Consider the following 24,000-nt stretch of genomic DNA (forward strand, 5'->3'; position numbering starts at 1 on the left):
CTTTACAGAGTAGTTTTATACACTCATTCTCATCCTCCCCCTCTTCCAAGCCACTCCCCCTCTTCCCGTCCTCTCTCCTCCTTTTCTCCTTCCTGCCTCCTCTTCCTCTCTCCTCACTCCTCCTTCCTCAACTTATCCAGTTCTCTCTGTTCCTCTCTCTATTCCTCCTCTCCTCCTTCCTCCCCCGTCTCGGCGAGGAGCATCCAGTTCTCTCTGTTCCTCATGAGACCGTCCAACAGAGGAGAACAGGAGTCAAACATCCCTGACAGAGTCTGAGAAAGGAGGGGGAGAAGAGGGGGAGAGAGGGAGCGGGGAGAGAAAGAGAGAGAGAGAGGCAGAGGGAGAGGAGGGTAGAGGGTAGGGAGAGAAAGAGGGAGAGAGGGGGAGGTGGGGGGTTGTGGGGGGAGAGAGAGGGAGAGAGAGGGGGAGGGAGGAGAGGGAGGAGAGAGAGAGTGAGAAAGCTATGAATACAGATTCATACATTTCCGAGGGCAAGCCATCAGAGGAACAAAGGTATAACCCACCCACCCAGGTTGTATAGAGGGGGAATGGACCAGGACCCAGGAATGGACCAGAACCCACCCAGGTTGTCTAGAAGGTGAATGGACCAGAACCCACCCAGGTTGTATAGAGGGTGAATGGACCAGGACCCACCCAGGTTGTATAGAGGGTGAATGGACCAGGACCCACCCAGGTTGTATAGAGGGGGAATGGACCAGAACCCACCCAGGTTGTATAGAGGGTGAATGGACCAGGACCCACCCGGGTTGTATAGAGGGGGAATGGACCAGGACCCACCCAGGTTGTATAGAGGGGGAATGGACCAGGACCCACCCAGGTTGTATAGAGGGGGAATGGACCAGGACCCACCCAGGTTGTATAGAGTGTGAATGGACCAGGACCCACCCGGGTTGTATAGAGGGTGAATGGACCAGGACCCACCCAGGTTGTATAGAGGGGGAATGGACCAGGACCCACCCAGGTTGTCTAGAGGGGGAATGGACCAGAACCCACCCAGGTTGTATAGAGGGTGAATGGACCAGACCCACCCGGTTGTCTAGGAGGGTGAATGGACCAGAACCCACCCAGGTTGTCTAGAGGGTGAATGGGACCAGGACCTACCCAGGTTGTATAGAGGGGGAATGGACCAGAACCCACCGGTTGTATGAGGGTGAATGGACCAGGATCCACCCGGGTTGTATAGAGGGGGAATGGACCAGGACCCACCCGGGTTGTATAGAGGGTGAATGGACCAGAACCCACCCGGGTTGTATAGAGGGTGAATGGACCAGGACCCACCCAGGTTGTCTAGAGGGTGAATGGACCAGAACCCACCCGGGTTGTATAGAGGGTGAATGGACCAGGACCCACCCAGGTTGTATAGAGGGGGAATGGACCAGAACCCACCCAGGTTGTATAGAGGGTGAATGGACCAGGACCCACCCAGGTTGTCTAGAGGGGGAATGGACCAGGACCCACCCAGGTTGTCTAGAGGGGGAATGGACCAGGACCCACCCAGGTTGTATAGAGGGGGTATGGACCAGAACCCACCCAGGTTGTATAGAGGGGGAATGGACCAGGACCCACCCAGGTTGTATAGAGGGGGAATGGACCAGGACCCACCCAGGTTGTATAGAGGGTGAATGGACCAGGACCCACCCAGGTTGTATAGAGGGTGAATGGACCAGAACCCACCCAGGTTGTATAGAGGGGGAATGGACCAGGACCCACCCAGGTTGTCTAGAGGGTGAATGGACCAGAACCCACCCAGGTTGTATAGAGGGGGAATGGACCAGGACCCACCCAGGTTGTATAGAGTGTGAATGGACCAGAACCCACCCAGGTTGTATAGAGGGGGAATGGACCAGGACCCACCCAGGTTGTATAGAGGGGGAATGGACCAGGACCCACCCAGGTTGTATAGAGGGGGAATGGACCAGGACCCACCCAGGTTGTATAGAGGGGGAATGGACCAGAACCCACCCAGGTTGTCTAGAGGGGGAATGGACCAGGACCCACCCGGGTTGTCTAGAGGGTGAATGGACCAGAACCCACCCAGGTTGTATAGAGGGGGAATGGACCAGGACCCAACCAGGTTGTATAGAGGGGGAATGGACCAGGACCCAACCAGGTTGTCTAGAGGGTAAATGGACCAGGACCCACCCAGGTTGTATAGAGGGGGAATGGACCAGGACCCAACCAGGTTGTATAGAGGGGGAATGGACCAGGACCCAACCAGGTTGTCTAGAGGGTGAATGGACCAGGACCCACCCAGGTTGTATAGAGGGGGAATGGACCAGAACCCACCCAGGTTGTCTAGAGGGGGAATGGACCAGAACCCACCCAGGTTGTATAGAGGGGGAATGGACCAGAACCCACCCAGGTTGTCTAGAGGGGGAATGGACCAGGACCCACCCAGGTTGTATAGAGGGTGAATGGACCAGGACCCACCCGGGTTGTCTAGAGGGTGAATGGACCAGGACCCACCCAGGTTGTATAGAGGGTGAATGGACCAGGACCCACCCAGGTTGTATAGAGGGTGAATGGACCAGGACCCACCCAGGTTGTATAGAGGGTGAATGGACCAGGACCCACCCGGGTTGTCTAGAGGGTGAATGGACCAGGACCCACCCAGGTTGTATAGAGGGTGAATGGACCAGGACCCACCCAGGTTGTATAGAGGGGGAATGGACCAGGACCCACCCAGGTTGTATAGAGGGGGAATGGACCAGAACCCACCTGGTATAAGGGATGGCACATCCCATCGATGTAGTTGACCTGCATGTGAGGAAGACGAGTGCTGTTGTCTCTGTTCATCATGTCCTGGGGACAAACAGATGTCACTTTAATTCCCAAGCTGCATAACCACAAACCCACTGCCCTACCATTGCAAATGCCATGCTCGACCAACTGAGCTATACAGAACCAGATGAGTTTTCCATTCAGGAGGAGTCAGATTAAATGACTGACACTGTAGTTAACATTAACATGAGTTAACATGTTGTCTTCAAGGTCAGAGGACCACTGAGTTAACATGTTGTCTTCAAGGTCAGAGGACCACTGAGTTAACATGTTGTCTTCAAGGTCAGAGGACCACTGAGTTGAACAATAACATAATAAGTTGTTAAACATTTTTGTGTTTTTATCATGATTTCAAATGCATTGCATCCATATGTGTGGGGTTGAATTGTGTTTCTAAATGGTCAAATTAATCGAATCAAAAAGTTCCATGCAGTGTAAGCTACTTACAACAGGTTTGATGTTGAACTCTTCCTTCTCTCGGTCTCCTTGAGCAAAAAACTCTGATGCCACCAGCTTAGCTGTCTGAGGACAGAGAGAACCAGGGTTAAAACTCTGATGCCACCATCTTAGCTGTCTGACAGAGAGAACCAGGGTTAAAACTCTGATGCCACCATCTTAGCTGTCTGAGGAGAGAGAGAACCAGGGTTAAAACTCTGATGCCACCAGCTTAGCTGTCTGAGGACAGAGAGAACCAGGGTTAAAACTCTGATGCCACCATCTTAGCTGTCTGAGGAGAGAGAGAACCAGGGTTAAAACTCTGATGCCACCAGCTTAGCTGTCTGAGGATGGAGAGAACCAGGGTTAAAACTCTGATGCCACCATCTTAGCTGTCTGAGGACAGAGAGAACCAGGGTTAAAACTCTGATGCCACCAGCTTAGCAGTCTGAGGACAGAGAGAACCAGGGTTAAAACTCTGATGCCACCATTTTAGCTGTCTGAGGACAGAGAGAACCAGGGTTAAAACTCTGATGCCACCAGCTTAGCTGTCTGAGGACAGAGAGAACCAGGGTTAAAACTCTGATGCCACCATCTTAGCTGTCTGAGGAGGGAGAGAACCAGGGTTAAAACTCGGATGCCACCATCTTAGCTGTCTGAGGACAGAGAGAACCAGGGTTAAAACTCTGATGCCACCATCTTAGCTGTCTGAGGAGGGAGAGAACCAGGGTTAAAACTCCTCTGATGCCACCATCTTAGCTGTCTGAGGACGGAGAGAACCAGGGTTAAAACTCTGATGCCACCAGCTTAGCTGTCTGAGGAGAGAGAGAACCAGGGTTAAAACTCTGATGCCACCATCTTAGCTGTCTGAGGACAGAGAGAACCAGGGTTAAAACTCTGATGCCACCAGCTTAGCTGTCTGAGGACAGAGAGAACCAGGGTTAAAACTCTGATGCCACCAGTTTAGCTGTCTGAGGACAGAGAGAACCAGGGTTAAAACTCCTCTGATGCCACCATCTTAGCTGTCTGAGGACAGAGAGAACCAGGGTTAAAACTCTGATGCCACCAGCTTAGCTGTCTGAGCACAGAGAGAACCAGGGTTAAAACTCTGATGCCACCAGCTTAGCTGTCTGAGGACAGAGAGAACCAGGGTTAAAACTCTGATGCCACCAGCTTAGCTGTCTGAGGAGAGAGAGAACCAGGGTTAAAACTCTGATGCCACCAGCTTAGCTGTCTGAGGACAGAGAGAACCAGGGTTAAAACTCTGATGCCACCATCTTAGCTGTCTGAAGACAGAGAGAACCAGGGTTAAAACTCTGATGCCACCATCTTAGCTGTCTGAAGACAGAGAGAACCAGGGATATAGTGTATGTGTGTGTGTGTGTGTGTGTGTGTGTGTGTGTGTGTGTGTGTGTGTGTGTGTGTGTGTGTGTGTGTGTGTGTGTGTGTGAGTGCTCACCCTCTTCTGAATATGCCAAGGCTTTGTAATGGCAGCAATGTCGCTGGCTGTCATTAGCATCGACCTGTGGGAGACACACACACACACACACACAAAAAAAAACACACACACTCCTGGATCAGAGGTCAATCATGACTAGATGGTCCCTATGGGGCCCTGGTCAAAACTAGTGCACTAAATAGGGAATGGGGTGTCATACAGTAGTGCACTAAATAGGGAATGGGGTATTATAAAGTAGTGCACTACGTAAGGAAGAGATGTTGTGTCCCAAATTGCACCCTAGTGCACTACTTTTGACCAGGGTCCATAGAGTTAGGGTTCATAGATACAAGGTCCATAGATACAGGGTCCATAGGGTTAGGGTCCATAGAGTTAGGGTTCATAGATACAAGGTCCATAGATACAGGGTCCATAGATACAGGGTCCATAGATACAGGGTCCATAGATACAGGGTCCATAGATACAGGGTCCATAGAGTTAGGGTTCATAGATACAAGGTCCATAGATACAGGGTCCATAGATACAGGGTCCATAGAGTTAGGGTTCATAGATACAAGGTCCATAGATACAGGGTCCATAGATACAGGGTCCATAGATACAGGGTCCATAGATACAGGGTCCATAGATACAGGGTCCATAGAGTTAGGGTTCATAGATACAAGGTCCATAGATACAGGGTCCATAGATACAGGGTCCATAGATACAGGGTCCATAGATACAGGGTCCATAGATACAGGGTCCATAGATACAGGGTCCATAGATACAGGGTCCATAGATACAGGGTCCATAGAGTTAGGGTTCATAGATACAAGGTCCATAGATACAGGGTCCATAGATACAGGGTCCATAGATACAGGGTCCATAGATACAGGGTCCATAGGGTTAGGGTCCATAGGGTTAGGGTCCATAGATACAGGGTCCATAGATACAGGGTCCATAGATACAGGGTCCATAGGGTTAGGGTCCATAGGGTTAGGGTCCATAGAGTTAGGGTCCATAGATACAGGGTCCATAGATACAGGGTCCATAGGGTTAGGGTCCATAGATACAGGGTCCATAGGGTTAGGGTCCAAGATAAGGTCCATAGATACAGGTCTAGATACAGGGTCCATAGATGGGTCCATAGATACAGGGTCCATAGGGTTAGGGTCCATAGATACAGGGTCCATAGGGTTAGGGGTCCATAGGTTAGGGTCCATAGATACAGGGTCCATAGGGTTAGGTTTATACAAGGTCCATAGATACAGGGTCCATAGATACAGGGTCCATAGGGTTAGGGTCCATAGATGTCAGGGTCCATAGGGTTCAGGGTCCATAGGGTTAGGGTCCATAGATACAGGGTCCATAGGGTTAGGGTCCATAGATACAGGGTCCATAGGGATAGGGTCCATAGATACAGGGTCCATAGGGTTAGGGTCCATAGGGTTAGGGTCCATAGACGGGTCCATGGGTTAGGGTCCATAGATACAGGGTCCATAGGTGGTCCATAGGTTAGGGTCCATAGATACAGGGTCCATAGGGTTGAGGCCAAGGGTTAGGGTCCATAGATACAGGGTCCATAGATACAGGGTCCATAGATACAGGGTCCATAGGGTTAGGGTCCATAGATACAGGGTCCATAGATACAGGGTCCATAGATACAGGGTCCATAGATACAGGGTCCATAGATACAGGGTCCATAAGGTTGGGTCCATAGAGTTAGGGTCCATAGATACAGGGTCCATAGATACAGGTCGAGGTTAGGTCCATAGATACAGGGTCCATAGGGTTAGGGTCCATAGATACAGGGTCCATAGGGTTAGGGTCCATAGGGTTAGGGTCCATAGATACAGGGTCCATAGAGTTACAGGGTCCATAGATACAGGGTCCATAGATACAGGGTCCATAGGGTACAGGGTCCATAGGGTTAGGGTCCATAGGGTTAGGGTCCATAGATACAGGGTCCATAGATACAGGGTCCATAAGGGTATAGGGTCCATAGGGTTAGGGTCCATAGGGTGGTCCATAGATACAGGGTCCATAGATACAGGGTCCATAGGGTTAGGGTCCATAGGGTTAGGGTCCATAGATACAGGGTCCATAGATACAGGGTCCATAGATACAGGGTCCATAGGGTTAGGTCCATAGATACAGGGTCCATAGATACAGGGTCCATAGGGTTAGGGTCCATAGGATACGGGTCCATAGATACGTAGGGTCCATAGATACAGGGTCCATAGAGTTAGGAGGTCCATAGATACAGGGTCCATAGATACAGGGTCCATAGATACAGGGTCCATAAAGACAGGGTCCATAGATAGTTAGGATCCATAGATACAGGGTCCATAGGGTTAGGGTCCATAGGGGTTAGGGTCCATAGATACAGGGTCCATAGATACAGGGTCCATAGGGTTAGGGTCCATAGATACAGGGTCCATAGGGTTAGGGTCCATAGGGTTAGGGTCCATAGGGTTAGGGTCCATAGGGTTAGGGTCCATAGTGTTAGGGTCCATAGATACAGGGTCCATAGGGTTAGGGTCCATAGGATAAGGGTCCATAGATACAGGGTCCATAGATACAGGGTCCATAGATACAGGGTCCATGGGTTAGGGGTCCATAGATACAGGGTCCATAGATACAGGGTCCATAGGGGTTAGGGTCCATAGATACAGGGTCCATAGGGTTAGGGTCCATAGGGTTAGGGTCCATAGTTAGGGTCCATAGGTATAAGGGTCCGTAGATACAGGGTCCATAGATACAGGGTCCATAGATACAGGGTCCATAGGGTTAGGGTCCATAGGGTTAGGGTCCATAGATACATGGTCCATAGGGTTAGGGTCCATAGATACAGGGTCCATAGAGTTAGGGTCCATAGGGTTAGGGTCCATAGATACAGGGTCCATAGATACAGGGTCCATAGACAGGGTCCATAGGGTTAGGGTCCATAGATACAGGGTCCATAGATACAGGGTCCATAGGGTTAGGGTCCATAGGGTTAGGGTCCATAGGGTTGGGGTCCATAGGGTTAGGGTCCATAGATACAGGGTCCATAGGGTTAGGGTCCATAGGGTTAGGGTCCATAGTACAGGGTTAGGGTCCATAGATACAGGGTCCATAGGGTTAGGGTCCATAGATACAGGGTCCATAGATACAGGGTCCATGAGGGTTAGGGTCCATAGGATATAGGGTCCATAGATACAGGGTCCATAGGGATCAGGGTCCATAGATACAGGGTCCATAGATACAGGGTCCATAGGGTTAGGGTCCATAGATACAGGGTCCATAGATACAGGGTCCATAGATACAGGGTCCATAGATAGGGTCCATAGGGTTAGGGTCCATAGATACAGGGTCCATAGATACAGGGTCCATAGGGTTAGGGTCCATAGATACAGGGTCCATAGATCAGGGTCCATAGATAGGGTCCATAGATACAGGGTCCATAGGGTTAGGGTCCATAGATACAGGGTCCATAGATACAGGGTCCATAGGGTTAGGGTCCATGGGTTAGGGTCCATAGATACAGGGTCCATAGGGTTAGGGTCCATAGGGTTAGGGTCCATAGGGTTAGGGTCCATAGATACAGGGTCCATAGATACAGGGTCCATAGGGTTAGGGTCCATAGGTGCAGGGTCCATAGATACAGGGTCCATGGGGTTAGGGTCCATAGATACAGGTCCATAGGGTTAGGGTCCATAGATACAGGGTCCATAGATACAGGGTCCATAGGGTTAGGATCCATAGATACAGGGTCCATAGATACAGGGTCCATAGATACAGGGTCCATAGGGTTAGGGTCCATAGATACAGGGTCCAGGGGTTAGGGTCCATAGGGTTAGGGTCCATAGGGTTAGGGTCCATAGAGTACAGGGTCCATAGATACAGGGTCCATAGGGTTAGGGTCCATAGGGTTAGGGTCCATAGATACAGGGTCCATAGATACAGGGTCCATAGAGTTAGGGTCCATAGATACAGGGTCCATGGGGTTAGGGTCCATAGATACAGGGTCCATAGGGGTTAGGGTCCATAGGGTTAGGGTCCATAGATACAGGGTCCATAATACAGGGTCCATAGGGTTAGGGTCCATAGAACAGGGTCCATAGGGTTAGGGTCCATAGGATACATGGTCCATAGGGTTAGGGTCCATAGGGTTAGGGTCCATAGATACAGGGTCCATAGAGTTAGGGTCCATAGGGTTACAGGGTCCATAGATACAGGGTCCATAGGGTTAGGGTCCATAGATACAGGTCCATAGTGGGCATAGGTTAGGGTCCATAGATACAGGGTCCATAGGGTAGGGTCCATAGGGTAAGGGTCCATAGGGTTAGGGTCCATAGGTTAGGGTCCATAGATACAGGGTCCATAGGGTTAGGGTCCATAGATACAGGGTCCATAGGGTTAGGGTCCATAGATACAGGGTCCATAGGGTTACAGGGTCCACAGGGTTAGGGTCCATAGATACAGGGTCCATAGATACAGGGTCCATAGATACAGGGTCCATAGATACAGGGTCCATAGATACAGGGTCCATAGGGTTAGGGTCCATAGATACAGGGTCCATAGGGTTAGGGTCCATAGATACAGGGTCCACAGATACAGGGTCCATAGATACAGGGTCCATAGATACAGGGTCCATAGGGTTAGGGTCCATAGGTGGTTAGGGTCCATAGATACAGGGTCCATAGATACAGGGTCCATAGAGTTAGGGTCCGTAGGGTTAGGGTCCATAGGGTTAGGGTCCATAGGGTTAGGGTCCATAGATACAGGGTCCATAGGGTTAGGGCCCATAGGGTTAGGGTCCATAGGGTTAGGGTCCATAGATACAGGGTCCATAGGTTAGGGTCCACAGGGTTAGGGTCCATAGATACAGGGTCCATAGATACAGGGTCCATAGGGTTAGGGTCCATAGATACAGGGTCCATAGGGTTAGGGTCCATAGATACAGGGTCCATAGATACAGGGTCCATAGAGTTAAGGGTCCATAGATACAGGGTCCATAGGGTTAGGGTCCATAGGTTAGGGTCCATAGATACAGGGTCCATAGATATAGGGTCCATAGATACAGGGTCCATAGGGTTAGGGTCCACAGGGTTAGGGTCCATAGGGGTTAGGGTCCACAGGAGTTAGGGTCCATAGGGATACAGGGTCCATAGATACAGGGTCCATAGGGTTAGGGTCCATAGGGTTAGGGTCCATAGATACAGGGTCCATAGATACAGGGTCCATAGGGTTAGGGTCCATAAATACAGGGTCCATAGATCAGGGTCCATAGATACAGGGTCCTAGGGTTAGGGTCCACAGGGTTAGGGTCCACAGAGTTAGGGTCCACAGGCTCAAAAGTAGTGCACTACATAGGGTTTAGGGTGCTCACCTTAGTAAGTCTCTGTGCCTGTCTTCCTCCCACCTCACTCCTTTCTGACCCAGCTCAAAGAACTCTGCCCTCCTCCTGAACAGACACACACAGAGTGAGGCTACCGCAGAGTCTCCCCTGCTAGATGTATAATCACATGGTAAACTGGGGCCGAGCAGAGTCTCCCCCTGCTAGATGTATAATCACATGGTAAACTGGGGCCGAGCAGAGTCTCCCCCTGCTAGATGTATAATCACATGGTAAACTGGGGCCGAGCAGAGTCTCCCTGCTAGATGTATAATCACATGGTAGACTGGGGCCGAGCAGAGTCTCCCCTGCTAGATGTATAATCACATGGTAAACTGGGGCCGAGCAGAGTCTCCCCTGCTAGATGTATAATCACATGGTAAACTGGGGCCGAGCAGAGTCTCCCCTGCTAGATGTATAATCACATGGTAAACTGGGGGCCGAGCAGAGTCTCCCCTGCTAGATGTCTAATCACATGGTAGACTGGGGGCCGAGCAGAGTCTCCCCCTGCTAGATGTATAATCACATGGTAGACTGGGGGCCGAGCAGAGTCTCCCCCTGCTAGATGTATAATCACATGGTAGACTGGGGCCGAGCAGAGTCTCCCCTGCTAGATGTATAATCACATGGTAGACTGGGGCCGAGCAGAGTCTCCCCTGCTAGATGTATAATCACATGGTAGACTGGGGCCGAGCAGAGTCTCCCCTGCTAGATGTATAATCCCATGGTAGACTGGGGCCGAGCTCCCTGACATCCAGGACCTCTACTGCAGGCGGTGTCAGAGGAAGGCCCCTAAAACGGTCAAAGACTCCAGCCACCCTAGTCATAGACTGTTCTCTCTGCTACCGCACGGCAAGCGGTACCGATGCACCAAGTCTGGAACCAACAGGACCCTGAACAGCTTCAAATCCCCAAGCTATAAGACTAGTGAATAGTTAGTTAAATAGTTAACCAAACAACTACCCAGACTATCTGCGCTGATCCTTTTTGCACTAACTCTTTTGTCCCCTGTAGCTCAGTTGGTAGAGCATGGCGCTTGCAACGCCAGGGTTGTGGGTTCGTTTCATACGGGGGGGGCCAGTATGAAAATGTATGCACTCACTAACTGTAAGTCGCTCTGGATAAGAGCATCTGCTAAATGACTAAAAATGTAAAATGTAAATGTCTCATCACGTACGCTGCTGCTACTGTTTGTTATCTAGCCTGTTGACTAGTCACTTTATCCCTACCTATATGTACATATCTACTTCAATTGCCTCGTACCCCAGCACATCGACTCAGTACTGGTACCCTGTGTATATAGCCAAGTTATTACCTCGTACCCCAGCACATGGACTCAGTACTGGTACCCTGTGTATATAGCCTAGTAATCATTACTCATTGTGTATTTATTCTACCTTGTATTATTACTACGTGTTATAACTAGTCTGTTATTGATCTGTTTACTCTCTCTCCTCGTTGTTGGGAAGGGCCCGTCAGTAGGAATTTCACTGGTAGTCTACACCTGTTGTTGGGAAGGGCCCGTCACTAGGCATTTCACTGGTAGTCTACACCTGTTGTTGGGAAGGGCCCGTCACTAGGCAGTTCACTGGTAGTCTACACCTGTTGTTGGGAAGGGCCCGTCACTAGGCATTTCACTGGTAGTCTACACCGGTTGTTGGGAAGGGCCCGTCACTAGGCATTTCACTGGTAGTCTACACCGGTTGTTGGGAAGGGCCCGTCACTAGGCATTTCACTGGTAGTCTACACCTGTTGTTGGGACGGGCCCCTCACTAGGCATTTCACTGGTAGTCTACACCTGTTGTTGGGAAGGGCCCGTCACTAGGCATTTCACTGGTAGTCTACACCTGTTGTTGGGAAGGGCCCGTCACTAGGCATTTCACTGGTAGTCTACACCGGTTGTTGGGAAGGGCCCGTCACTAGGCATTTCACTGGTAGTCTACACCGGTTGTTGGGAAGGGCCCGTCACTAGGCATTTCACTGGTAGTCTACACCTGTTGTTGGGAAGGGCCCGTCACTAGGCATTTCACTGGTAGTCTACACCTGTTGTTGGGAAGGACCCCGTCAGTAAGCATTTCACTGGTAGTCTACACGGTTGTTTCCCAAGCATGTGACTAATTACGGTTCATTTAATCTGATATACATTAAAGTGTAAATATTACGTATAGACAACATGTACAATAATATACGGTATATATAGTAAAAGTATAGACAACATATATAAGTAGATATATAGTTAAGTATACATACTCTATATAGACAACATATATAAGTAGATATATATAGTAAAGTATACATACTCTATATAGACAGCATATATAAGTAGATATATATAGTAAAGTATACATACTCTATAAAGACAACATATATAAGTATATATATAGTAAAGTATACATACTCTATATAGACAACATATATAAGTATATATATATAGTAAAGTATACATACTCTACATAGACAACATATATAAGTAGATATATTATAAAGTATACATACTCTATATAGACAACATATATAAGTAGATATATTATAAAGTATACATACTCTATATAGACAACATATATAAGTATATATATAGTAAAGTATACATACTCTATATAGACAACATATATAAGTAAATATATTATAAAGTATACATACTCTATATAGACAACATATATAAGTATATATATATAGTAAAGTATACATACTCTATATAGACAACATATATAAGTAGATATATTATAAAGTATACACACTCTATATAGACAACATATATAAGTATATATATACAGTAAAGTATACATACTCTATATAGACAACATATATAAGTATATATATAGTAAAGTATACATACTCTATATAGACAGCATATATAAGTAGATATATTATAAAGTATACATACTCTATATAAACAACATATACACTACCATTCAAAAGTTTGGGGTCACTTAGAAATGTCCTTGTTTTCGAAAGAAAAGCAATTTTGTCCAATAAAATAACATCAAATTGATCAGAAATACAGTGTAGACATTGTTAATGTTGTAAATGGCTATTGTAGCTGGAAACGGCTGATTTGTAATGGAATATCTACATAGGCGTACAGAGGCCCATTATCAGCAACCATCAGTCCTGTGTTCCAATGACACGTTGTGTTTGCTAATCCAAGTTTATCATTTTAAAAGGCTAATTGATCATTAGAAAACCCTTTTACAACTATGTTAGCACAGCTGAAAACTGTTGTGCTGATTAAAGAAACAATAAAACTGGCCTTCTTGAGACTAGTTGAGTATCTGGAGCAACAGCAATTGTGGGTTCGATTACAGGATCAAAATGGCCAGAAACAAATAACTTTGTTCTGAAACTCGTCAGTCTATTCTTGTTCTGAGAAATGAGGCTATTCCATGCGATAAATTGCCAAGAAACTGAAGATCTCGTACAACGCTGTGTACTACTCCCATCACAGAACAGCGCAAACTGGCTCTAACCAGAATAGAAAGAGGAGTGGGAGGCCCCGGTGCACAACTGAGCAAGAGGACAAATGCATTAGTGTCTAGTTTGAGAAACAGACGCCTCACAGGTCCTCAACTGGCAGCTTCATTCAATAGTACCCGCAAAACACCAGTCTCAACGTCAACAGTGAAGAGGCGACTCCGGGATGCTGACCTTCTAGGTAGAGTTGCAAAGAAAAAGCCATATCTCAGACTCGCCAATAAAAAGAAAAGATTAAGATGGGCAAAAGAACACATACACTGGACAGAGGAAGATTGGAAAAAAGTGTTATGGACAGACGAATCAAAGATTGAGGTGTTCAGATCACAAAGAAGAACATTTGTGAGACGCAGACCAAATGAAAAGATGCTGGAGGAGTGCTTGATGCCATCTGTCAAGCATGGTGGAGGCAATGTGATGGTCTGGGGGTGCTTTGGTGGTGGTAAAGTGGGAGATTTGTACAGGGTAAAAGGGATCTTGAAGAAGGAAGGATTTTGCAACGCCATGCCATACCCTGTGGACGGCACTTGATTGGAGCCAATTTCCTCCTACTACAGGACAATGACCCAAAGCACAGCTCCAAACTATGCAATAACTACTTAGGGAAGAAGCAGTCAGCTGGTATTCTGTCTATAATGGAGTGGCCAGCACAGTCACCGGATCTCAACCCTATTGAGCTGTTGTGGGAGCAGCTTGACCGTATGGTACGTAAGAAGTGCCCATCAAGCCAATCCAACTTGTGGGAGGTGCTTCAGGAAGCATGGGGTGAAATCTCTTCAGATTACCTCAACAAATTGACAACTAGAATGCCAAAGGTCTGCAAGGCTAAAATTGCTGTAAATGGAGGATTCTTTGACGAAAGCAAAGTTTGAAGGACACAATTATTATTTATATTAAAAGTCATTATTTCTAACCTTGTCAATGACTACATTTCCTATGCATTTTGCTATAGTTCCTATTCAAACTCATTTCATGTATGTTTTCATGGAAAACAAGGACATTTCTAAGTGACCCCAAACTTTTGAACGGTAGTGTAAGTATATAGTAAAGTATACATACTCTATATAGACAACATATAAAAGTATATATATATTAAAGTATACATACTCTATATAGACAACATATATAAGTATATATATATATATAATAAAGTATACATACTCTATGTAGACAGCATATAAGTAGATATATTATAAAGTATACATACTCCATATAGACAGCCAGGTCCGTAGCCAGGATGGCTTTCTCTATCATGGGTAACACTGTTCGGTAATCATCAGGACACAGACCACTGAGGATCTGACTGCCCTGGGGGGAGGGGAGAGAGAGAGAGAGAGAGAGAGGGGGAGAGAGGGGGAGAGAGAGAGAGAGAGAGAGAGAGAGAGAGAGAGAGAGAGAGAGAGAGAGAGAGAGAGAGAGAGAGAGAGAGACAGAGAGAGACAGAGAGAGACAGAGAGAGAGAGAGAGAGAGAGAGAGAGACAGAGAGAGAGACAGAGAGAGGGAGAAGGGGAGAAGAGAGAGAGAATATTTGATTTTATTAGGATATCTTTTAGTCCTAATTTGAACTAATCTTCCAAGAGTCCTTAAACAAGAGAGTAGAACGAGAGAGAGAGAGAGGGGGCGGGGGAAGGAAGAGAGAGGGTGAGAGGGAGAGCAAGGGATGCATAAATGAATGAATTTGGCCTAATGGTTCAGTGTGAGGATGAAGATAAAATAATGAGGTGTTATGATGAGTGAGTGAATGATGGATGAAGAAATGGATGATCGAAAGAACAAAATAATGGAAAGATGGATGGGTGGATAAATGAATGAATGAATGCAGGGATGGATGGATGGTGGATGGTGGTGGGATGGATGGATGGATGGATGGATGGATGGATGGATGGATGGATGGATGGATGGATGGATGGATGTAGATGGATGGATGGATGGATGGATGGATGGATGGATGGATGGATGGATGGATGGTTCTAACCGGGTTGTTGAGGATGAAGAGGCACATGTCATAGTGATGATGCTCCAGAGAGGAGGTTCCATACAGCTGGGCTAGAGGCTGCTGAGTCCTGGAGAGAGGGGGAGAGAGGGGAGATAGGGGGGAGATAGAGGGAGAGGGGGAGAGGGGGGGAGAGGGGGGAGGGGGGGAGAGGGGGAGGAGGGAGGGAGAGAGAGAGAGAGAGAGGGGAGAGAGAGAGAGAGAGAGAGAGAGAGAGAGGGGAGAGAGGGGAGATAGAGGGGGGGAGAGGGGAGAGAGGGGAGAGAGAGGGAGAGAGAGAGAGAGGGGAGAGAGGGGGAGAGGGGGGAGAGAGGGGGAGAGAGAGGGGGAGAGGGAGAGAGAGAGGGAGAGAGGGAGAGGAAACGAGGGAGGGAAGGGAGTGATAATGACGTGAGTGATTGGATAATGACGTGAGTGATTGGATAATGAAATGAGTGATTGGATAATGACGTGAGTGATTGGATAATGACGTGAGTGATTGGATAATGTAGTGAGTGATTGGATAATGACGTGAGTGGTGGGAGTGACTGGATAATGAATGAATCAGAAAGTAAAACAACAAAATCAAGGAATGAAAGGAAAAAATGAATGAATTAGAGAAAGGTGGAAGGAGTGATAGAAGGACAGAAGGAGAGGTGTGAGTGTACCTCTCAATGTAGGAGTTACTAACTCCTCTGTGATCCAGGTCGTGGTTCAGAGTAGCTATCATCAGAGCCAACACCTCCAGACGAGATAAATTAGACTGAGAGAGAGAGAGAGAGAGAGAGGGGGAGAGAGACAGAGCGAGAGAGGAGGAGAGAGGGAGGGGGAGAGGGAGGGCGAGACAGAGAGAGAGGGGGGAGAGAGAGAGAGAGAGGAGGGAAAGACAGAGAGAGAGAGGGGAGAGAGGAGGGAGAGACAGAGAGAGAGAGGGAGAGGAGGGGGAGAGGGAGGGTGAGACAGAGAGAGTGGGGGAGGGGGGAGGGAGAGACAGAGAGAGGGGGAGAGGGGAGGGCGAGACGGAGAGAGAGGGGGAGGGAGAGACAGAGAGAGAGGGGGAGAGAGGGAGGGTGAGACAGAGAGAGAGAGGGAGGGAGAGACAGAGAGAGAGAGGGAGAGGGGAGGGGGAGAGGGTGGGTGAGACAGAGAGAGTGGGGGAGGGGAGGGAGAGACAGAGAGAGAGGGAGAGGGGAGGGAGAGACAGAGAGAGAGGGGGAGGGAGAGACAGAGAGAGAGGGGGAGGAGAGACAGAGAGAGGGAGGGGGAGGAGAGACAGAGAGAGAGGGGGAGGGGGGCGAGACAGAGAGAGAGAGGGAGGGAAGGGAGAGACAGAGAGAGAGGGGGAGGGAGGAGGGAGAGACAGAGAGAGAGGGGAAGGGGGAGGGGGAGAGACAAAGAGAGAGAGGGGGAGAGGGGGAGGGAGAGACAGACATAGAGACAGCGTGAGCTGGGAGGCTTTAATATTTCCAATGAATTAATTCATGGAGGAATTAATCTGTGACGCACCAGAGAGGAAGAGGCGAAGCAAGAGGGCTGACTCGCCCCAAAAATCTATCTCTGGGAAAGTAAGCGTTAACATTTGAGGTCCCATGGAAGAGTGTCAAATTTGGTCAACATTAAATATGATTGCTAATTTGCTATGTGAGGCTTATTTGATCTAATAGAAGGCTCGTAATGTTTAGGTTGTTTTACGAATGTACTGATAATGTACTAATAATGTACTGATAATGTACTGATAATGGACTGATAATGTACTGATGAGTGGACGCATGTGGCATACAGGCATGTATAGCAATGGGAGTCAGTATATAGATCATCAGCTACCCTGACCTCTACCCTTTAACCACACAGCTACCCTGACCTCTAACCTCTAACCTTTAACCACACAGCAACCCTGACCTCTAACCTTTAACCACACAGCTACCCTGACCTCTAACCTCTAACCTTTAACCACACAGCAACCCTGACCTCTAACCTTTAACCACACAGCTACCCTGACCTCTAACCTTTAACCACACAGCAACCCTGACCTCTAACCTTTAACCACACAGCAACCCTGACCTCTAACCTTTAACCACACAGCAACCCTGACCTCTAACCTTTAACCACACAGCTACCCTGACCTCTAACCTTTAACCACACAGCTACCCTGACCTCTAACCTTTAACCACACAGCTACCCTGACCTCTAACCTTTAACCACACAGCTACCCTGAACTCTAACCTTTAACCACACAGCAACCCTGACCTCTATCCTTTAACCACACAGCAACCCTGACCTCTAACCTTTAACCACACAGCAACCCTGACCTCAACCTCTAACCTTAACCACACAGCAACCCTGACCTCTAACCTTTAACCACACAGCAACCCTGACCTCTAACCTTTAACCAAACAGCTACCCTGACCTCTAACCTTTAACCACACAGCTACCCTGACCTCTAACCTTTAACCACACAGCTACCCTGACCTCTAACCTTTAACCACACAGCTACCCTGACCTCTAACCTTTAACCACACAGCTACCCTGACCTCTAACCTTTAACCACACAGCTACCCTGACCTCTAACCTTTAACCACACAGCTACCCTGACCTCTAACCTTTAACCACACAGCTACCCTGACCTCTAACCTCTAACCACACAGCTACCCTGACCTCTAACCTTTAACCACACAGCTACCCTGACCTCTAACCTTTAACCACACAGCAACCCCTGACCTCTAACCTTTAACCACACAGCAACCCTGACCTCTAACCTTTAACCACACAGCTACCCTGACCTCTAACCTTTAACCACACAGCTACCCTGACCTCTAACCTTTAACCACACAGCTACCCCTGACCTCTAACCTTTAACCACACAGCTACCCTGACCTCTAACCTTTAACCACACAGCTACCCTGACCTCTAACCTTTAACCACACAGCTACCCTGACCTCTAACCTTTAACCACACAGCTACCCTGACCTCTAACCTTTAACCACACAGCTACCCTGACCTCGAACCTTTAACCACACAGCAACCCTGACCTCTAACCTTTAACCACACAGCTACCCTGACCTCTAACCTCGAACCTTTAACCACACAGCTACCCTGACCTCTAACCTTTAACCACACAGCAACCCTGACCTCTAACCCACACAGCTACCCTGACCTCAACCTTTAACCACACAGCAACCCTGACCTCTAACCTTTAACCACACAGCTACCCTGACCTCTAACCTCTAACCACACAGCTACCCTGACCTCACTTAACCACACAGCTACCCTGACCTCTAACCTTTAACCACACAGCAACCCTGACCTCTAACCTTTAACCACACAGCTACCCTGACCTCCTAACCTTTAACCCCACAGCAACCCTGACCTCTAACCTTTAACCACACAGCAACCCTGACCTCTAACCACACAGCTACCCTGACCTCTAACCTTTAACCACACAGCAACCCCTGACCTCTAACCTTTAACCACACAGCTACCCTGACCTCTAACCTTTAACCACACAGCTACCCTGACCTCTAACCTTTAACCACACAGCAACCCTGACCTCTAACCTTTAACCACACAGCTACCCTGACCTCTAACCTTTAACCACACAGCTACCCTGACCTCTAACCTTTAACCACACAGCTACCCTGACCTCTAACCTTTAACCACACAGCTACCCTGACCTCTAACCTTTAACCACACAGCTACCCTGACCTCTAACCTTTAACCACACAGCAACCCCTGACCTCTAACCTTTAACCACACAGCAACCCTGACCTCTAACCTTTAACCACACAGCTACCCTGACCTCTAACCTTTAACCACACAGCTACCCTGACCTCTAACCTTTAACCACACAGCAACCCTGACCTCTAACCACACAGCTACCCTGACCTCTATCCTTTAACCACACAGCAACCCTGACCTTACTAACCACACAGCAACCTTGACCTCTAACCTTTAACCACACAGCAACCCTGACCTCTAACCTTTAACCACACAGCAACCCTGACCTCTAACCTTTAACCACACAGCAACCCTGACCTCTAACCTTTAACCACACAGCTACCCTGACCTCTAACCTTTAACCACACAGCAACCCTGACCTCTAACCTTTAACCACACAGCTACCCTGACCTCTAACCTTTAACCACACAGCAACCCTGACCTCTAACCTTTAACCACACAGCTACCCTGACCTCTAACCTTTAACCACACAGCTACCCTGACCTCTAACCTTTAACCACACAGCAACCCTGACCTCTAACCTTTAACCACACAGCTACCCTGACCTCAAACCTTTTACCACACAGCAACCCTGACCTCTAACCTCTAACCTTTAACCACACAGCTACCCCTGACCTCTAACCTTTAACCACACAGCTACCCTGACCTCTAACCTTTAACCACACAGCTACCCTGACCTCTAACCTTTAACCACACAGCAACCCTGACCTCTAACCTTTAACCACACAGCTACCCTGACCTCTAACCTTTAACCACACAGCAACCCTGACCTCGAACCTTTAACCACACAGCTACCCTGACCTCTAACCTTTAACCACACAGCAACCCCTGACCTCTAACCTTTAACCACACAGCTACCCTGACCTCGAACCTTTAACCACACAGCAACCCTGACCTCTAACCACACAGCTACCCTGACCTCTAACCTTTAACCACACAGCTACCCTGACCTCTAACCTTTAACCACACAGCAACCCTGACCTCTAACCTTTAACCACACAGCTACCCTGACCTCTAACCTTTAACCACACAGCAACCCTGACCTCTAACCTTTAACCTTTAACCACACAGCAACCCTGATCTCTAACCTTTAACCACACAGCTACCCTGACCTCTAACCTTTAACCACACAGCTACCCTGACCTCTAACCTTTAACCACACAGCTACCCTGACCTCTAACCTTTAACCACACAGCTACCCTGACCTCGAACCTTTAACCACACAGCAACCCTGACCTCTAACCTTTAACCACACAGCAACCCTGACCTCTAACCTTTAACCACACAGCTACCCTGACCTCTAACCTTTAACCACACAGCTACCCTGACCTCGAACCTTTAACCACACAGCAACCCTGACCTCTAACCTCAACCTTTAACCACACAGCAACCCTGACCTCTAACCTTTAACCACACAGCAACCCTGACCTCTAACCTTTAACCACACAGCTACCCTGACCTCTAACCTTTAACCACACAGCTACCCTGACCTCTAACCTTTAACCACACAGCTACCCTGACCTCTAACCTTTAACCACACAGCTACCCTGACCTCTAACCTTTAACCACACAGCTACCCTGACCTCTAACCTTTAACCACACAGCTACCCTGACCTCTAACCTTTAACCACACAGCTACCCTGACCTCTAACCTTTAACCACACAGCAACCCTGACCTCTAACCTTTAACCACACAGCTACCCTGACCTCTAACCTTTAACCACACAGCTACCCTGACCTCTAACCTTTAACCACACAGCAACCCTGACCTCTAACCTTTAACCACACAGCAACCCCTGACCTCTAACCTTTAACCACACAGCTACCCCTGACCTCTAACCTTTAACCACACAGCTACCCTGACCTCTAACCTTTAACCACACAGCTACCCTGACCTCTAACCTTTAACCACACAGCTACCCTGACCTCTAACCTTTAACCACACAGCTACCCTGACCTCTAACCTTTAACCACACAGCTACCCTGACCTCTAACCTTTAACCACACAGCTACCCTGACCTCTAACCTTTAACCACACAGCTACCCTGACCTCGAACCTTTAACCACACAGCAACCCTGACCTCTAACCTTTAACCACACAGCTACCCTGACCTCTAACCGAACCTTTAACCACACAGCTACCCTGACCTCTAACCTTTAACCACACAGCAACCCTGACCTCATTAACCACACAGCTACCCTGACCTCTAACCTTTAACCACACAGCAACCCTGACCTCTAACCTTTAACCACACAGCTACCCTGACCTCTAACCTCTAACCACACAGCTACCCTGACCTCTAACCACACAGCTACCCTGACCTCTAACCTTTAACCACACAGCAACCCTGACCTCTAACCTTTAACCACACAGCTACCCTGACCTCTAACCTTTAACCTCACACAGCAACCCTGACCTCTAACCTTTAACCACACAGCAACCCTGACCTCTAACCACACAGCTACCCTGACCTCTAACCTTTAACCACACAGCTACCCTGACCTCTAACCTTTAACCACACAGCTACCCTGACCTCTAACCTTTAACCACACAGCTACCCTGACCTCTAACCTTTAACCACACAGCAACCCTGACCTCTAACCTTTAACCACACAGCTACCCTGACCTCTAACCTTTAACCACACAGCTACCCCTGACCTCTAACCTTTAACCACACAGCTACCCTGACCTCTAACCTTTAACCACACAGCTACCCTGACCTCTAACCTTTAACCACACAGCTACCCTGACCTCTAACCTTTAACCACACAGCAACCCTGACCTCTAACCTTTAACCACACAGCTACCCTGACCTCTAACCTTTAACCACACAGCTACCCTGACCTCTAACCTTTAACCACACAGCAACCCTGACCTCTAACCACACAGCTACCCTAACCTCTATCCTTTAACCACACAGCTACCCTGACCTCTAACCTTTAACCACACAGCAACCCTGACCTCTAACCACACAGCAACCTTGACCTCTAACCTTTAACCACACAGCAACCCTGACCTCTAACCTTTAACCACACAGCAACCCTGACCTCTAACCTTTAACCACACAGCAACCCTGACCTCTAACCTTTAACCACACAGCTACCCTGACCTCTAACCTTTAACCACACAGCAACCCTGACCTCTAACCTTTAACCACACAGCTACCCTGACCTCTAACCTTTAACCACACAGCAACCCTGACCTCTAACCTTTAACCACACAGCTACCCTGACCTCTAACCTTTAACCACACAGCAACCCTGACCTCTTAACCTTTAACCACACAGCAACCCTGACCTCTAACCTTTAACCACACAGCTACCCTGACCTCTAACCTTTTACCACACAGCAACCCTGACCTCTAACCTCTAACCTTTAACCACACAGCTACCCTGACCTCTAACCTTTAACCACACAGCTACCCTGACCTCTAACCTTTAACCACACAGCTACCCTGACCTCTAACCTTTAACCACACAGCAACCCTGACCTCTAACCTTTAACCACACAGCTACCCTGACCTCTAACCTTTAACCACACAGCAACCCTGACCTCGAACCTTTAACCACACAGCTACCCTGACCTATAACCTTTAACCACACAGCAACCCTGACCTCTAACCTTTAACCACACAGCTACCCTGACCTCGAACCTTTAACCACACAGCAACCCTGACCTCTAACCACACAGCTACCCTGACCTCTAACCTTTAACCACACAGCTACCCTGACCTCTAACCTTTAACCACACAGCAACCCTGACCTCTAACCTTTAACCACACAGCAACCCTGACCTCTAACCTTTAACCACACAGCAACCCTGACCTCTAACCTTTAACCTTTAACCACACAGCAACCCTGATCTCTAACCTTTAACCACACAGCTACCCTGACCTCTAACCTTTAACCACACAGCTACCCTGACCTCTAACCTTTAACCACACAGCTACCCTGACCTCGAACCTTTAACCACACAGCAACCCTGACCTCTAACCTTTAACCACACAGCAACCCTGACCTCTAACCTTTAACCACACAGCTACCCTGACCTCTAACCTTTAACCACACAGCTACCCTGACCTCTAACCTTTAACCACACAGCAACCCTGACCTCTAACCTTTAACCACACAGCTACCCTGACCTCTAACCTTTAACCACACAGCTACCCTGACCTCTAACCTTTAACCACACAGCTACCCTGACCTCTAACCTTTAACCACACAGCAACCCTGACCTCTAACCTTTAACCACACAGCTACCCTGACCTCTAACCTTTAACCACACAGCTACCCTGACCTCTAACCTTTAACCACACAGCTACCCTGACCTCTAACCTTTAACCACACAGCAACCCTGACCTCTAACCTTTAACCACACAGCTACCCTGACCTCTAACCTTTAACCACACAGCTACCCTGACCTCTAACCTTTAACCACACAGCTACCCTGACCTCTAACCTTTAACCACACAGCAACCCTGACCTCTAACCTTTAACCACACAGCAACCCTGACCTCTAACCTTTAACCACACAGCTACCCTGACCTCTAACCTCTAACCACACAGCTACCCTGACCTATAACCTTTAACCACACAGCAACCCTGACCTATAACCTTTAACCACACAGCAACCCTGACCTATAACCTTTAACCACACAGCTACCCTGACCTCTAACCTTTAACCACACAGCTACCCTGACCTCTAACCTTTAACCACACAGCTACCCTGACCTCTAACCTTTAACCACACAGCTACCCTGACCTCTAACC

General features: G+C 48.3%; 1 protein-coding gene across 1 annotated transcript in view; it reads right to left on the bottom strand.

Annotated features, from left to right (window-relative positions):
* Positions 1-158: 158 nt before the first annotated feature.
* The window catches only part of LOC121562814 (cGMP-specific 3',5'-cyclic phosphodiesterase-like), a 78,883-nt gene continuing 55,041 nt past the window's right edge, over positions 159-24,000 (bottom strand). Inside the window, exons 13-20 of the mRNA XM_045218744.1 lie at positions 16,165-16,259; positions 15,500-15,587; positions 14,731-14,831; positions 10,047-10,121; positions 4,697-4,760; positions 3,250-3,324; positions 2,740-2,823; positions 159-272 (exon numbers count right to left, since the gene is read on the bottom strand). Of these exons, the coding sequence (XP_045074679.1) occupies positions 159-272; positions 2,740-2,823; positions 3,250-3,324; positions 4,697-4,760; positions 10,047-10,121; positions 14,731-14,831; positions 15,500-15,587; positions 16,165-16,259 (696 nt within the window). The remainder of the gene's footprint in view (positions 273-2,739; positions 2,824-3,249; positions 3,325-4,696; positions 4,761-10,046; positions 10,122-14,730; positions 14,832-15,499; positions 15,588-16,164; positions 16,260-24,000) is intronic.

This window comes from Coregonus clupeaformis, unplaced genomic scaffold, assembly GCF_020615455.1.
Source record: "Coregonus clupeaformis isolate EN_2021a unplaced genomic scaffold, ASM2061545v1 scaf1766, whole genome shotgun sequence".
Classification (NCBI taxonomy): domain Eukaryota; kingdom Metazoa; phylum Chordata; class Actinopteri; order Salmoniformes; family Salmonidae; genus Coregonus; species Coregonus clupeaformis.